Source organism: Clarias gariepinus, chromosome 1, assembly GCF_024256425.1.
Source record: "Clarias gariepinus isolate MV-2021 ecotype Netherlands chromosome 1, CGAR_prim_01v2, whole genome shotgun sequence".
NCBI classification, from domain to species: Eukaryota; Metazoa; Chordata; class Actinopteri; order Siluriformes; family Clariidae; genus Clarias; species Clarias gariepinus.
Genome location: NC_071100.1, coordinates 21,145,001 through 21,161,505, shown reverse-complemented (window position 1 = coordinate 21,161,505; position 16,505 = coordinate 21,145,001). Strand labels below are relative to the sequence as shown.

General features: G+C 41.8%; 1 protein-coding gene across 4 annotated transcripts in view; it reads left to right on the top strand.

The window, feature by feature from the left end:
- Positions 1-16,505, top strand: part of LOC128518726 (butyrophilin subfamily 1 member A1-like) — a 51,941-nt gene that overhangs the window by 18,510 nt on the left and 16,926 nt on the right. For 2 of the 4 annotated variants that reach the window (XM_053491983.1, XM_053491968.1), the window contains 4 exons: positions 2,555-2,581; positions 4,374-4,400; positions 6,194-6,208; positions 6,688-6,714. In XM_053491983.1, coding sequence (XP_053347958.1) covers positions 2,555-2,581; positions 4,374-4,400; positions 6,194-6,208; positions 6,688-6,714 — 96 coding nt within the window. The remainder of the gene's footprint in view (positions 1-2,554; positions 2,582-4,373; positions 4,401-6,193; positions 6,209-6,687; positions 6,715-16,505) is intronic. The other 2 variants (XM_053491992.1, XM_053491974.1) reach the window with 1 other exon arrangement.

The window sequence follows — 16,505 nt, the reverse complement described above, 5'->3', positions numbered from 1 at the left end:
ACAGTACAAGGTAAACACGAGAAAGATTACAAAATAAAAAAACAAACAGTGTCTTCTTTATAAACAGCTTCTACTGTGCGTCGAGATGCTGAAATCCCTTGCATGTTGCCCCTCAATTTTGTGCTTCCATTTCAAGTGGAGAGATATTTGACCGACAGCTTGGAACAAAAGAACTGTAGGTGTGATCACAACCCCCTCCGAACGACCGTGCCATCAATCACTGACCACCTCAGAAGTTCCCTCCAATGTATGCTGATGTTTTGCAAGTATTTTTGCAAAACTATGGCACTCTCTTGAGAGGTGGTTGGAATGTGTTATTCATTCATTTATTCTATACAAGGGCACTAACTACACAGACCAAACTGATACCTTATTTTATTCTTATACTCATCGCTGTGCTTGTTGTAACTGAAAAACGCCGCAACTGCTTCAGGGGAGGTGTGTGTGTGTGTGTGTGTGTGTGAGCGCGCGCGCTGCAGCCTGTGAATGAATACGCACAGGAGAGGGACAGAGACATGAGGGACATCTAATACCGTATTGTGTAGTGTCCCTTTTTCAGCGGATTTCTCTGCTACCGCAGATCAGTTTATCAACTTGTAATATATTAATTTTAGGAATATATTAACATGTGCAGACATTTAGTTGATGAACTCTTGCCCCTGAATATAGCCAGCCTCGATTACACACACATACACACACACATATATATATAGCATGCATCGAATACACACATATATATATATATATATATATTTATTTATATATATAGCATGTATCTTTATACATTTGGAATCTGCATCTACATTTTCTGTTGCATGTATAGAATTAGTTTCAGCTGAAACTCATGATCAATGGTGTTGGGGTACTTATGTAGTGATAATTAGTTTCAGCCAAATCATTAAAACTAACAATAGACTATGAGAGGTGGTTGTAAAGTGTTACTCTGAATATAAACAAACTAAATACAGCTTTTTTTTCTCAGAGGTAAACGGAAAAGTGAAGTTGTTCAGCTGTTCAGTGTCACTATGTCATAACCAGTGAAACAACGTGGACTCATCGCTGTGCTTGTTGTAACTGAAAAAACGCTGCAACTGTTCAAAGTCTTTCCACTTTCTTTGACCGCTGAAATCCGACACGACACCACGTTAGGCTACGTCTTGACTCATTTGCATATCGACGGTCATTAGATGTTGACCGAGGGCTCAGAGGAGGTGTGTGTGTGTGTGTGTGCGCGCGCGCGCCTACTTCGTGTACTTTTATAAACATATAAACAAACAAAATACAGCTTTTTTTTCTCAGAGGTAAACGGAAAAGTGAAGTTGTTCAGCTGTTTAGTGTCACTATGCAGATGTTACACTCAGTGTAGTTACCGAAATCTTTGATTTAGTTCTCATTCAGTGGACATAAGCAGTGAAACATCCCGCAGGTTTATAATACACCGCGGCCAAGTGAACCGATTAGGCGCGTGGTCCGTTGCCTAGCAACACTGAACGAAACGAGACATATTCGTTGTGTTTGCTTCGGTTATGACATAGCATAGTTTATTATCTGCTGTAGTAGATCTGATTTATTCAAATTTAATATTGTTTTAGCGATAATTTCACGGAAGCGAGTTCAGAACTAAATCGCTGCTCCGAGACGTTCAGAAGCTTCAAATAGAATGAACAAACTAATAAAATTTTCTCCATACGATATAAAATTAAGTAGAGCTTTCCTTTTTGTTATAGTACGAAGCCCCTAGATGGACAAAGGAGGAGAAAAAACGGCAGAAAAAAGTCAAAAACTTTGGGTTATAATTCCAAACATGACTTGTTTTTTCCCTCTGACTTGTTTTTTCTCTCTTCTTAGAGACTCTGTAGTAGGTTTTCTCAGTTGAATATGAAAAAAAGATACCGCTTATTATCAACGCGGGAATGAATGGCGCATTGTCCAAGTGCAAGTTGATCTTGGAGCTAAACTATTTGCTTTGGGTGAAAGCGCCATCTAGCGATCATTGTGTGTCAGCAGCAGCTTCCCATTCAAAACAATAGGCGGTCAAATGACCGCTGAACCGCGTTTTTAGTAGGTGACACTGGCCCGGCGCTTCTAGTGTTAAACAAGTATTCTTTAAATAATATAAATGCAAATATAAGTCACAATACATGAAATACTTAAGATCTTATAACTGACTGGTAACATGTTCAGTTCTGCAAAATGTGAGGCAACATAAGAAAGACTTAATTATTATCAAATAATTAATTAGCATAATAAGGTGATAAGCAAAATGCCAAACATTTCTGCCATCATCTCTTCAATAAGTGATATTTATGCAAAAAAAAAAGTAATACAGGGTTTTATTAAACATTCACAGTTCTAAAAAACATACAGTATATACATAAATAAAATAAAATCTTGTCACTACACAGCATTAGGCAGTACCTTACAAAGACGTTCTACAGAATTAATCACACCACAGGTTACACCACTAGTATGCTTAAGTATAACTGCCCTTGTGTTCTTTACATCAGCACTGTAATGTCTCTAATAGTAATATTTTAATATTTTCTGTTTTCAGAGCAGCAGAGACAGAAGCTGGAAGCTGGTAATTACACTAGAACTTGAACATGTTTTTCAAATATCTTAAGAACTGTAAGTAGAGAGCATGTGTTTCATAGTGTGAGCACTGCATGTAGGTGCTCCACACTACACTCCCACATAGCTGAGCCAGTGCCACAGTGGCAGGTCTGGGGGCATCTTAGCACAGCAATCAGTGTTACTGCTCATTCATGCTGCATATTTATTATAGAATCCAAGAAAATATTACAGTATGTTAGAATAATCAAGTATATTAGGGCAAAACACAAAACAGTAAAACATTCTATCATGCAAGGGAACTGACTTAAAAAAAAAGTACAACATGCAACTTTTGAGAATCCAGCTGGCACTAGGATGAGAATTTAAAACTAATTCACCCCAGCTCGTCCCAGCCCTTACTCTCACTGCTCCACTATGATCTGCTCAACTGCTTACTGAATAGAAAGATACTGTGGCGTGGGTGGGGTTTGAGTGACAACCATCATGCTTTGCGGGAGGGGTTGTTATGTGTTCAACATGTTGGGGAAAGGTGTTTGGGGTAGTGGCTTCGGCCAGGTTGTGTGTGTGGGTTAGATGTCTGTAGTGACTAGTGAATGTGCTGTTTTATGCTGGTGCCGAATAAAGTCCTCCCAGCCATTTGCATTGGGCAGCCAGGAACCTCACTCGTCTCTCCAAGTTCCTTCTTTGCGGTTAAAAACGCTACAATACTTTTAAGTGGTAATTTGTTTCAATTATTGTGGTAACTAAAGCTACTGAAAAATAGCAGTAATAATAATAATAATAATAATAATATTTATTTATGAAGTACCAATAATAATACATTCACCACAGCTGAATGCAGCAGGTACCAAACTCAAATCAAATCACAAAGTTAGTGGACATGAACAAAACTGAACTGGTGAACGTTAAAATAATAGCGCTGATTTTGCAGCTGATAAAACACAATGGACCAACACCAGCAGATGGCATGGCTTCCCAAACTGACAAGGCAAACTTTACACTGGATCTCAAGCAACTTGGATTCTGTGCCTATCCTCTCTTTTTCCAGACTCTGGGACCTTGATTTCCAAATAAAATGCAAAATTTACTTTCATCTGAAAAGATTTTGGCCCACTGAGCAACAGTCCAGTCCTTTTTGTCCTTAGCCTAGGTAAAACCCCTCTGATGTTGTCTCTGGTTCAAGAATGGCTTGACACAAAGAATGCGACATTTGTAGCCGTGTCCTGGATATGTCTGTGTGTGGTGGCTCTTGAATCACTGACTCCAGTTACAGACCACCACTTGTGAATCTCCCCCAAATTTTTAAATGGGCTTTGTTTCACAATCCTCTCAAGGCTGCAGTAATCCCTGTTGCTTATGCACCTTTTTCTACCGCATGTTTTTCTTCTATTCAATGATGACACATAGGGTGTCAATGATCGTCATCTGGACATTTAAACCTTTGCAGGTGTTTTGAGTTAATTAGCTGATTAGAGTGTGACACCATGAGTCTCCAATATTGAACATTTTTACAATATTAAAATTTTCTAAGATACTGAATTTTGGGTTCTTATTAGCTGTAAGCCATAATCATCAAAATTAAAACAAATAAAAACTTGAAATATATTAGCCTGTGTGTGATATATATATATATATATATATATATATATATATATATATATATATATATATATACACAGTATACTATAATAATATTTGAATTGAATTACTAAATATAATTCAACTTTTCAATGATATTAAAATTTATTGAGCTGCACCTGCGTGTATGATACGTAACACTGATTATGCTTTATCCTTAGATATTCAAAGGGAGAAGCAAAACACAGGTAAGAATCTGATTCAGTGCTCTAGTGCAATAGTAGTGACCTGCTCAAAATAGTTGGGATGGGGGCATGTTTACCATGGTGTAGCATCTTCTCTTCTTTTCAAAACAGTTTGAAGATGTCTGGGCATTTAGGTTATGAGTTTATGGAGTTTTGGTGTTTTGACTTTGGTCCCATTCTTGCCTGATATACTGTAGGTTTCCAGCTGCTGAATTCATAGCCTCATCTGGTCGTCTTTGACGTATTTTTCATTTAATGATGTGCCAAATGTGGACTGTAGGCAGGGAAATTCAGCACCAGAACTCTTCTACTACGAAGCCATGCTGTTGTCATAGCTACAGTATGTGGTTTTGCCTTGTCCTGCTGAAATACACAAAGCCTTCCCTGAAATAGACGTCATTGGGAGGGGAGCATATGTTGCTATAGAACCATTATCAAATTCAAATTCAAATTTTATTTCATACAGAGTCATATCATACAGAGTACAATATGCAGTGAAATGATTTTGTGCGACCACAGAGTCGCGATGGCAGCCACCTAACCGGCGCCATCATAGAAAATAAGGAATAAGATACATTAGGATAACGAGGGTAAAAAATCCCCTCCCAGACTGTCCTTCGGGGAGTTAGTTATGTCTCCAGCCACGGCCTTGAAATGCAGTAGCTGGAAAGAAAGGGGGCAGCCGAAAAAGAAAAACATATTTTCCAGGTTTCGATCAATATCTGCCAATTTCACAGATATTTAATGTCATTATATACATTTTAGCATTCATAGTGCCTTCCAAAACATGCAAGCTGCCCATACCGTTTGCACTTATGCATTCTCATACCATCAAAGATGCTGGCTTTTGATTGAATGCTGATAACATGCTGGAAGATCTCCCTCCACTTTAGCCCGGAGGACACAACATCCATGATTTCCAACAAGAATGTAAAATTTCAACTCGTTTGGTCATAGAACACTTTTCCACTTTGAAAGAGTCTATTTTAAATGAGCCTTGGCCCACAGGACACAATGCCGCTTCTGGACCATGTTCACATATGGCTTCCTTTTTTGTATGATAGGGCACAGCGGATTGTGTTTACCGGGCCCATTTAGTACCGTCAATGACGCAGTCATGCAAATGAGTGATGGAGTGTTGTCTGAGGGCACAAAGACCACGGGCAGCCAACAAAGGTCTTTGGCCTTGTCCCTTACGCAGTTTCTCCAGTTTCTCTGAATCTTTTGATGATGTTATGCGCTGTGGATGATGAGATTTGCTAAGACCTTACAATTTGATGTTGAGGAACGTTGTTTTTAAAGTATTCCACAATCTTTTCACGCACTCTTTCACAGATTGGAGAGCCTCTGCACATCTTTACATCTGAGAGACTCTGTCTCTCTAAGACATCAGTTTTATAGCTAATCATATTACAGACCTGATGTCAATTAACTTAATTAAGTGCTAGATGTTCTCCCAGCTGAATCTTTTCAAAAATCCTTGCTTTTTCAGCCCTTTGTTGGTTGCCCCGTGCCAACGTTTTTGAGACCTTTAGCAGGCATTAAATTTGAAAGGAGCCCATTTAGTGGATAAAAGTATGAAATTTCTCTGTTTAAACATGTATGTTCTCTATGTTCTCTTGTGAATCAAATATTGGCTCATGTGATTTGAAAGTCTTTTAGTTTTTATTTTATATAAATTTAAAAAATGTTGGGTTGTATTCAATTGATGTGTGTGTTGAGAAACACAATTTCTTTAACAAAAATACTATTTAAGAACTGTCTTGAACATTAATCTTTTACTTTCTGTTTTTCAGAGGAGCAAAGACAGAGTAATTACACTTGACTTATTATTTTATTTATTTCTGTGAAGTACTGTAAGTAGTGAAATTTTTAATATACTGCACATAGAAAGGTGAATATTTTCCCCAAAATAATATTTCATCAACACAACAAGTTCATTCAAATGTGTTTATTAAATTGCTTTGACTAAGAATTTACAAGCATACAGTATACTTGTACTGTATTATGTGTAGTTGTTTGGTTGTAGCATTTTCAATACATGTTAAAGGGGCATAATTGCAAAAGCATGAAGTCTGTTAGGGAAAAAAAATGCAATAAACTAGTTTAGTAATTTAAAAGTTTATTAAATTTATTTGTACTTTTTACTATAATTCTTTTTTTTACTATTTTAGTATAAACATTTTTGAATATGTTATGTCGCTATTATAGCTTGTTTAACCTACTGTAACTGTATATGGATACACTAATATACATAATTTCTTAATTAAATTATTCCTATATTCCCTAGAGTTTGAAAAGATGGAGAGGTTTGCAGGTAAGAATAATTTTACATTTTTTATTTTATTATTATTCAGGTTCATTTTACTCTGAAGATAAATATTAATATTATTTAACCACAATCTCCTCTTCTGTATTTATTATGTGTGTGCTCTAAGGAATTAGGTGCAAATAAATCACCAACATGTATGAAGATGTATACAGTTAATATTAACACTACTGCTGAACAGCATAAGTAATCTCATTAACAGTTTGATGTACCTCACTGTACAGTAACTAAAACTCAGTTTACCCATTTAAGCCACTTACAGTGTGACTCTAAATGATTCACAAGATACACTACCCGGCCAAAAAAAAGGTGCACAGGCTAATATTTCATTGGACTGCCTTTTGCTTTGATTACGGCATGTCATGGCATCATTTTGATAAGCTTATGCAATGTTACAACATTTATTTCTGTCCAGAGTCACAGTCATTTCTGTCCAAGATCTTGTGTTGATGATAGGAGAGTCAGACAGTCTTCTCCAGTGCATCCCAAAAATTCTGAATGTGGTACGGTCTGGACTCTGTAGTGTAGAGTCCATGTGTAAAAATGATTTCTCATGCTTCCTGAACCAATCTTTACATTGTCATTTTGGAATGTGCTCATAGCAATCAGGGAAAAAGAAATCCATTATTGAAAAAACATGGTCATTCAGTATATTCAGGTATTTAGCTGACCTAATGTTTTGGGAATGAACGTTGGTAGATTAAACAGAACAACAGAATCAACCTCAGGTCATAATCATGATGTGTGCATCACTTCATCCACCTCTTTTGTTACCCTGACCATCACTCTGGAACTGAGTAAATATGGACTCTTCTGACCACATGACCTTTTTCCAAAGCACCACAGTCCATTCTTTATGCTTTCTAGCAAATTGTAGCTTGTTTTGATTTATTTTTTTCGATTAGCCTCACTGATTAGGGGTTTTCTTAAGAATTTTTTTCTTAAACATTCTCTTAAAATTTTAAGTGATCTTTCACGATCACGCAAAAATGAAGTTCTTAACCCATTTTTAGTAGTTTTGTTTTCTTTGCTTGGTGCAGGCCAATAATTTGACCCTTCTAAAACTGAGTAACATCTTTCTCATGACCACAAGATATGTCTTTGACATGGTTGTTTAAGTAACGAGAAGCTTCTCACTGCATCAGTTAGGGTTAAATAACTTAAACTGAAACATATTAATCACTGCAGCAATTATCCAATGGAAGGCACTTATCAATTTGCTTAGTTAAATCAAATACATATACTACTTTTAGACTTTCATATGTGTGTGTATATATATATGTACACACTACCGTTCAAAAGTTTGGGGTCACTTTCAAACTCCATGATGGTTCCTGATTTTTATTTCTTTCTACATTGTAAAGGAATGCTGAAGGCGTCCAAAAAATGCATTAATCTCCTTTGAACAGTTAATGGTGAGATGTGTCTGCTACTTATGCTCTGTAAAGACTTCATAACGCCTCTAATCTGAGGTGCTGTTAATTGGTCATTTTTCAGGCTGATAACTCTAAAAGAACTTCTCGTCTGCGGCAGAGGTAGGTTTTGGTCTCGCCCTCCTGGGATGGCCTTCATGAGAGCCAGTTTCATTATGGTGCTTGATGGATTTTGCAAATGCACTTGACAATACTGTTCTTGCAAGAACTATTACAGAAAGGCTGACCTCTGTGTCTTGTAATAACAACTAACTGTTGTTTTTGTTGTTGTTACGTAATTACCTAATTCCATATGTGTTATTTTATAGTTTTGAAATCCCCAGTATTGTTGTAGAATGTAGAAAATAAATCACTAAACAAAAACAAAGAAATTTGCAAGTGACCCCAAACCTTTGAACGGTAGTGTGTGTGTGTGTGTGTGTATATATATATATATATATATATATATATATATATATATATATATGTGGCAACCGTTATATCCCGAAAGGCGGGAATTTACAAAATTAATTTAATCCGACTACGCCACCCTGGTGGGGCGCCAGGGAAATACTCCCAATAAAGAGACACAGGTAAGCTTCACCTATCAAAGGCAAGAATAATGAATACCTGAGACGTGGGTAGCAGTACAAAAAGGATGGTTTATTTATTAAAAACAGACAACAAATATCTATTTGCTCCCAAGAGACACAGAAGCAATCAACGAATATTAATTTATAAAAACAATCCTCAGGGAGGGAGGGAAAAAGGGAACAGAAACCTACAGGACAAAGCAGGCCGGCTGCAGCTCAGAAAATTATTCAAAAACCCCCCAAATCCACATCAAATTAAGTGCCATGCACTCACTACAAGAAAGAATTATGTTGATACCCTTGCAATCGGTGAAGCACACACCACAAATACATGCAGCCAGCTTCCTCTGTCCTGCACAGTGCCCGGCTCCTAATAAAAAAAACAATAAAAAAAAGAAAAGAACACACACACACACATACACACACAAAACGAACACAATTGTGTAAAGTCCACACAATTCCCACTAAACAATAATCACATCATACAACAAAAAACAATTTCACAGACTCAATAGCATATGGAGGAAGGCACCAAGTCGTCTCCCGATCCTATATACGACCGAGACCGGTGCCTAACCGCACCAAATTAACATAACAGAAAAAAAGACAACAACAACACAAACATTCGCGCCGTCACAACAAAATACCCAAAGCAGACATGCAAAACAATCAGCCAAAAAAGACAATTCCATCCACACAAAACAAGAACAAAAACTAATCAAAAGTAAAAATAAGAAAACAAAAAGAAACTTAAGCAGCATGCACACCGTAGCTACCAGCCCCACGGCCCACAAAGCAGCCGAGTCACAAGCAAGCAATCTTCTTACACATAAGCAAAACAGCAATGGCGTCGCCGCTAGCATCATCAACTAGGAATAAGGCGAGGAGATTATAATAGTCCACCACACTCCTAGCATGAGGAGAATAAACACATTAACCTCCATCTATTGACCACATGGAAAGACAAACACAAAATGTATACTTACTCGGTTTAGACAATCGCCTGCGTGAAGCTGCACGAGTACTCACCGCCGATGCCGCAGCTCAATCTACCGGCCAGCCTTCTCATCCCGCTAGCGCCGCTGATACTATAAAAATACACTAAATATGCTTACTGCCAAAGTGAGAACAATTTATTATAAATACCGGCATACCTAAAAGCGCGCTCCGCCGAGAATAGCCCACACGTCCATGCCGTCACCTCCACTAGGATTAAACTGTAAATAGGATTGATTAGCATTAAGCTATTCACCTAGCTACACAGTCAACAAGACCCAAGCCTACCTTAACAGGGATCAGGAACGAAAAGGGACACGCCAGGTTGCAGAGGACCCAGGCACCACAAACACAACACCACTAGTCAAAATAAGGGTCCTTAAATAGACTGCGTTCCCCTTATTAATCTGATAGCCACCCCCCCAACGAAGCACATTTCAAAACACACATTTACCCTGCCACATTCTACCCCCTATTATTTTTAATCGGCGTCCCAACGATGACTAAAGGACCCATACCCTTAGATTACTCCGTATCCATGTCCCATGGCCTAAACCAAACAGAAATTTTATTTGAGACAGGGCTTGGTGTTAGAGCCGTCCTCATGCCTTCGGCTGCAGCACGGGGTAACCGGTGCAGATTTGAATGATGACCTGCGGTAGTCCGCCCTGTTCTCCGCAGAGAAGTACTCGGACCACTTAACTGACTCACTGACAAATGCACAGGCCCCGGTAATACACTTACTACAGAGTTAGGAGCCTCAGGGCCCCCAACAACTGTGATCCCCACGTCAGCATTTGCAGGCCTACTAGGTGACCTAATAGTATCCCGGGAAACCTGTACCGGAGGAAATTCTGGCACCACCATAAACAAATCAATTTCTTCCTCTAAGACTTCTGGTGTCGACACCTTGGTCTCCAAAGGGGGGGAACAGGGAGAGACTGAAACTGCACTATCCTTCCGGATCCGGGCCTTCAAGGCAGACCGATGAACACATCTAACCTTCCCCAGATCATCCACTGGTGCGATGGCATATACTGCCCCACCCTCCTTAGGGGCTCTAACCACCTGGTACACCACAGGGCTCCACAGATCCTGAATTTTATGACGACCTCTGGTGCCATAATCACGCAGATAAACCAACTGACCCTCCCCCAGTGGTGTATCATGGACATGAGCATCGTGTTGTGCTTTACGACGACCTGCTGCAGCTTCCAGTCTTCCCCGTGCCCCCTCAAATGCCAGCCAAAGCCTAGCCTGGTGCTCCCTCATCCACTCATGCACACCACCAACTACAACCTCCTGGCCCCTACCCAGGAGGAAGTCCACAGGGAGTCTTGGTTCTTGCCCAAACATTAAAAAGAATGGGGACTCACCAGTCGTCTGATGAGGGGTAGTGTTATAATAAAACAGCACTTGTGGAAGGCATGAGGCCCAGTCTCTTTTTCTAGACACAGACAGGGCACGCAAAAGGTTGTGCAACGTCCTGTTAAAACGCTCGCACTGCCCATTCCCTGCTGGATGGTAAGGAGTGGTACGCGATTTTTCCACCTTATACAGTGCACAAAGCTGCTGTACCAAGGAAGACTCAAAATTACGGCCCTGATCTGAATGAATACGACTTGGGACTCCAAACTTGTAGAACCGCTCCGCCACCAAAACCTGGGCCACTGTCTCTGCCCGTTGGTCTCGTGTAGGTACAGCCAAGGTATATTTTGTAAAAACATCCGTTATTACCAGCACGTTTTCCAATCCTGACCGGGTAGGTTCTAATACAGTGAAATCAAGGGCAAGTATTTCATTCGGCCTCGAGGCCAACAAATGACCCATAAAACTATTGGGAAGATGTCGTGTATCCTTTGAAGCCTGACACCTTTCGCACTCTCGACACCATTGTACCACATCGGCTGTCAGGCCTGGCCAAAAACAACGCTGTCGCACCAGCTCAGTGGTGCGTTCCACCCCCTGGTGCCCGTGCTCCTGGTGTAACTGTGTCAGTACCTCGTGACGCAATAGTGCTGGTAACACCACTTGCAACACCTCCTCTTCCCCATCAGAATGAAACACTCAGCGGTACAATACTCCGTCCTCCTCACACAGCCGACCCCATTGTCGCAAAAGAGTTACCACAGCCTTGGGTAGCTGTCGACGTTCCTCCGAATTAGGTGGGGCTCCTCGCCTCCAAAACCTTAACACTTCCCCTATAACAGGGTCCTCATCCTGTAATGACTGCATATCCACAGCCAAACCAGGCAGCACCGTAACTGCTGCTTGAGAAGCCATCCCCACCTCACCAGCCTGCTGTACCACAGTGGGAAGCGCTATACCAGGTAGTACCCCCGCCAAATCACCCTGACTGGAAGGACCCTGTCGCGAAAGGGCATCCGCATTCCGGTTGCTCCTCCCAGAACGATACCTTAGCTCAAAATCAAAAGAGGCCAACTGCGCCGCCCACCGCTGCTCTGTGGCCCCGAGCTTAGCCGTAGCCAGGTGGCTAAGGGGGTTATTATCAGTAAAGACGACACACCTCTGCCCCAGCAAATATTCTCTAAACTTCTCAGTCATGGCCCACTTGAGCGCCAAAAATTTCAACTTCACGGAACTATAGTTTGACATGTTGCGTTCAGTGGGCCTAAGACTGCGACTAGCATAGGCTATAGGCCCCACCTTCCCTCCCTGTTCCTGGGACAGAACTGCTCCCAACCCTCCATGACTAGCGTCTACCTCCAAGATAAAGGGAAGGGAGAAATCAGCATACGCCAATACTGGGGCTGAAGTGAGCCTGCTCTTCAGTTCCTCAAAGTTCACCTGGCACTGCTCTGTCCAAGCCACCCCAAACCTCGACTCTGCTCGACCCCTGGACTTACGACCCGCAAATTCAGCTACTAGACGATGTAGAGGAGCTGCCAACTTGGCAAAGCCTTCTACAAACCTCCGATAATAACTGGCAAACCCCAGAAACGACCGAAGCTCTGCCACCCCCGTAGGACGTTGCCATTGTTTCACCGCCTCTATCTTACTTGGGTCTGTCGACACCCCCTTGGCCGAAATTATATGTCCCAAATAACTTACCTCCTGTTGGAAAAACGCACACTTAGCCAACTTTGCCTTTAGCCCCTCTCGCTCCAGTCGACTCAGAACCACCTCCAACCTATCCAGATGTTGTGCAACGGAAGAAGAAAACACCACAATGTCATCCAAGTATAAAAGAGGGGACTGGCACTGCTGATCCCCAAACAACCTCTCCATCAACCTCTGGAAGGTGCCTGGGGCATTGCAGAGCCCAAATGGCATACGATTCCATTCAAACAGACCGAAAGGTGTACAAAAGGCAGTCTTATGTCTATCCGCCTCGGTAACAGAAACCTGATTATAACTACTGGCGAGGTCCATGGTGGAGAACCACCGGGCCCCCGTCAGTGAATCCAAGGTTTCCTCTATCCGTGGCAAGGGAAAGGCGTCTTTTCGGGTTTTTGCATTCAGCTGACGATAATCGACACACATGCGCATGGTCCCATCCTTCTTTTTGACCAACACAAAGGGAGAGGCATATGGGCTACAACTCTCTCTAATAATGTTATTTTCTAGTAGCTGGTTTATGTGCGTTTTCACCACATCATACTCTGTGGTATCCGCCGATACCGTTGACGAACTGGGACCGAGTCCGTTAAGGGGATGTCATGAGAAAGGAGCTGTGTGCATCCCAAGTCACCTTCGTGCGCAGAGAAAACTATGAAATTTTAACAACAGGGATCTTACCTGGTTCTGTTCAGACTCTGACAACACTGACAGATCAAGACTCTTGATTTGTTCCACTACTGAAGGAAGAACAACAGAAGTCTGTAAATTTACGGACACAGCAACTGAATTACATTCTGAAACACCACTAGGCAAGCTCACCATAAATGCCTGGTGCAAGGTGCCCAAAACGGAGTTCCGAAAAAAGCATTATGTCAGTCTTACCTACGTTGACAACAGGTACAAAAACTGTACCCCGAGTCACTCGTAGTAAGGCAGCAGTCCGGCAGGCAGCCCTGTTTCTGGAGGTTTGAAAAGCACAGTTCCCCCAGCAAAGTGCTCAGAACAAGTAGCAGCCACCACTTTCATAGTGCCGCCTGGAACGCGACAGCCATGACGACCCCGCAATCGCACCTTTCCAATATGGCTTGCCTGAGGGGTGGCATCTACCTCATGACAATGTTGTAATGCTTGGACCACCAACTGGGAGGCCTCTGACACAGATAGTGCATCAAAAAGGGCAGCACTGTGCAACCCAAAGAGCTCCTGATAACACCGACTTAAAACATTTATCCCCAAGATCCCAGGGACTTGAGCACCAGTGCCCTTAGGGGGATCTCTAACAACCAATACGCCACACCCTGAAATTACCTGGCCACAAAGCTCCACGTCCAACTCAACATAACCAACGTATGGAATTAACGATCCATTCGCTGCCTGAAGCTGCAACCAATGGCATGCCCGGAGACGATCCTGGCCCAATGGTACAAAGAGTTCCACAAAACAACTTTCCGTAATCGTAGATACCATAGAGCCAGTATCGATCAAACAGGGCACCTGTACACCTCCCATACAAACGACAAGGTGTGGACATGATGCCATTAAATGTGGCAAAGAAGTTAACGTCATTGAGTCAGGGTCTTTCCCTACTGAACGGTGACTCAGCAGCTCGGTGGGACCTAGTTTTCCGCCGGCTGAACAAAAGTTGGTCCAACCCTTGTCGAAGAAGGTGACTCACGGCGAGCTAAGGAGGAAGAACGAACACGTTCTCCATCACATTCACGGGCAACGTGACCTGGTTTTTGACACCGGTGACAAAGTAACACTTCGGCACGAGAAGGCCGGCGAGCCCGTTGAGGAAACCGCATATCTGCAACACTTCGAGTAAGCCGATCCAGCTGTTGCTGCTGCAATTGCAGCATTTCCCGCAACTCCCTCAGCTCTGAGTGAGAATGCCCTTGCACCCCGTACTGGATGCCATATGCCATTGGGACGGACTGACTTCTACCCCTCGCCCCTCCTGGCATCCCTTCTCGTTCCCACCTAATTGCTTCCCCACGTACCTCCAATAATGTAACGGCGGGCTGACGACGGACTAACTGCTTCAATTCCCGGCGGAGGGCACTATCAGCAACATACTCTACAAACTGATCACGCAACACAATGTCGGAATTAGGAATAGTATCGGCCGACTGTTGTTTAACCCTCTCGAGGAGAGACATCAAGACCAGGGAAAACTCTAACAAAGATTCCCCATCTTGTTGTTTCCTGGAGAAAAAGGCTTCTTGGAGCGCTACATATGACTGGGAGCAACCATACAGCTCACGTAAAATCACAATAATCTTGTCCGGATCTCCCCGTTCCCCACTAGGATGATGTCTAATCTCCTCCCGGGCTTCACCTTCCAAGTGGTCAAAGAGGAAAAATGCCTTATCAGCCTTAGACAAACAACGAACCCGCATACATGCTTCGGCCTCCTCCACCCACTCCTCAATGCCTATACCCGATTTACCACAAAATTTTGGACACCGCCGATCCCTAGGCACAAAAACATATCGTTCCGGTGCCACTGAATCGACCTCCGCTGGCTGGGATGGGCCAGGTGTGGTTACAGCAGCAACAAGGACAGCATTGGAACCGGAAAGCTCACGCTCACGACGCAAACGGTCATTGTCCGTCCTCAACTGGGCCACCAGTTCTCGCAACTCCTGCATCTCATCCTCCATACTTGCCCACGAAATCTAAAGCACACTGCTGTTTTGCTTATGAAAAAAAAACAAAAAAAAAACAAATCACCAAATATAAATATACCCACGACTCAAGAAAATTCCTTGCCCTACCAGGTGGATCCTGCCGACTACGCCAAAATGTGGCAACCGTTATATCCCGAAAGGCAAGAATTTACAAAATTAATTTAATCCGACTACGCCACCCTGGTGGGGCGCCAGGGAAATACTCCCAATAAAGACACACAGGTAAGCTTCACCTATCAAAGGCAAGAATAATGAATACCTGAGACGTGGGTAGCAGTACAAAAAGGATGGTTTATTTATTAAAAACAGACAACAAATATCTATTTGCTCCCAAGAGACACAGAAGCAATCAACGAATATTAATTTATAAAAACAATCCTCAGGGAGGGAGGAAAAAGGGAACCTACAGGACAAAGCAGGCCGGCTGCAGCTCAGAAAATCATTCAAAAACCCCCCAAATCCACATCAAATTAAGTGCCATGCACTCACTACAAGAAAGAATTATGTTGATACCCTTGCAATCGGTGAAGCACACACCACAAATACATGCAGCCAGCTTCCTCTGTCCTGCACAGTGCCCGGCTCCTAATAAAAAAAACAATAAAAAAAAAGAAAAGAACACACACACACATACACACACAAAACAAACACAATTGTGTAAAGTCCACACAATTCCCACTAAACAATAATCACATCATACATAAACAAAACAAAATAAACAATTTCACAGACTCAATAGCATATGGAGGAAGGCACCAAGTCGTCTCCCGATCCTATATACGACCGAGACCGGTGCCTAACCGCACCAAATTAACATAACAGAAAAAAAGACATATATAGACATATAAGACATATATATATATATTTGCCACATATATATATATATATATATATATATATATATATATATATATATATATATATATATACACAGTACAGGCCAAAAGTTTAGACACACTTTCTCATTCAATGTGTTTTCTTTATTTTCATGACCATTTACATTGGTA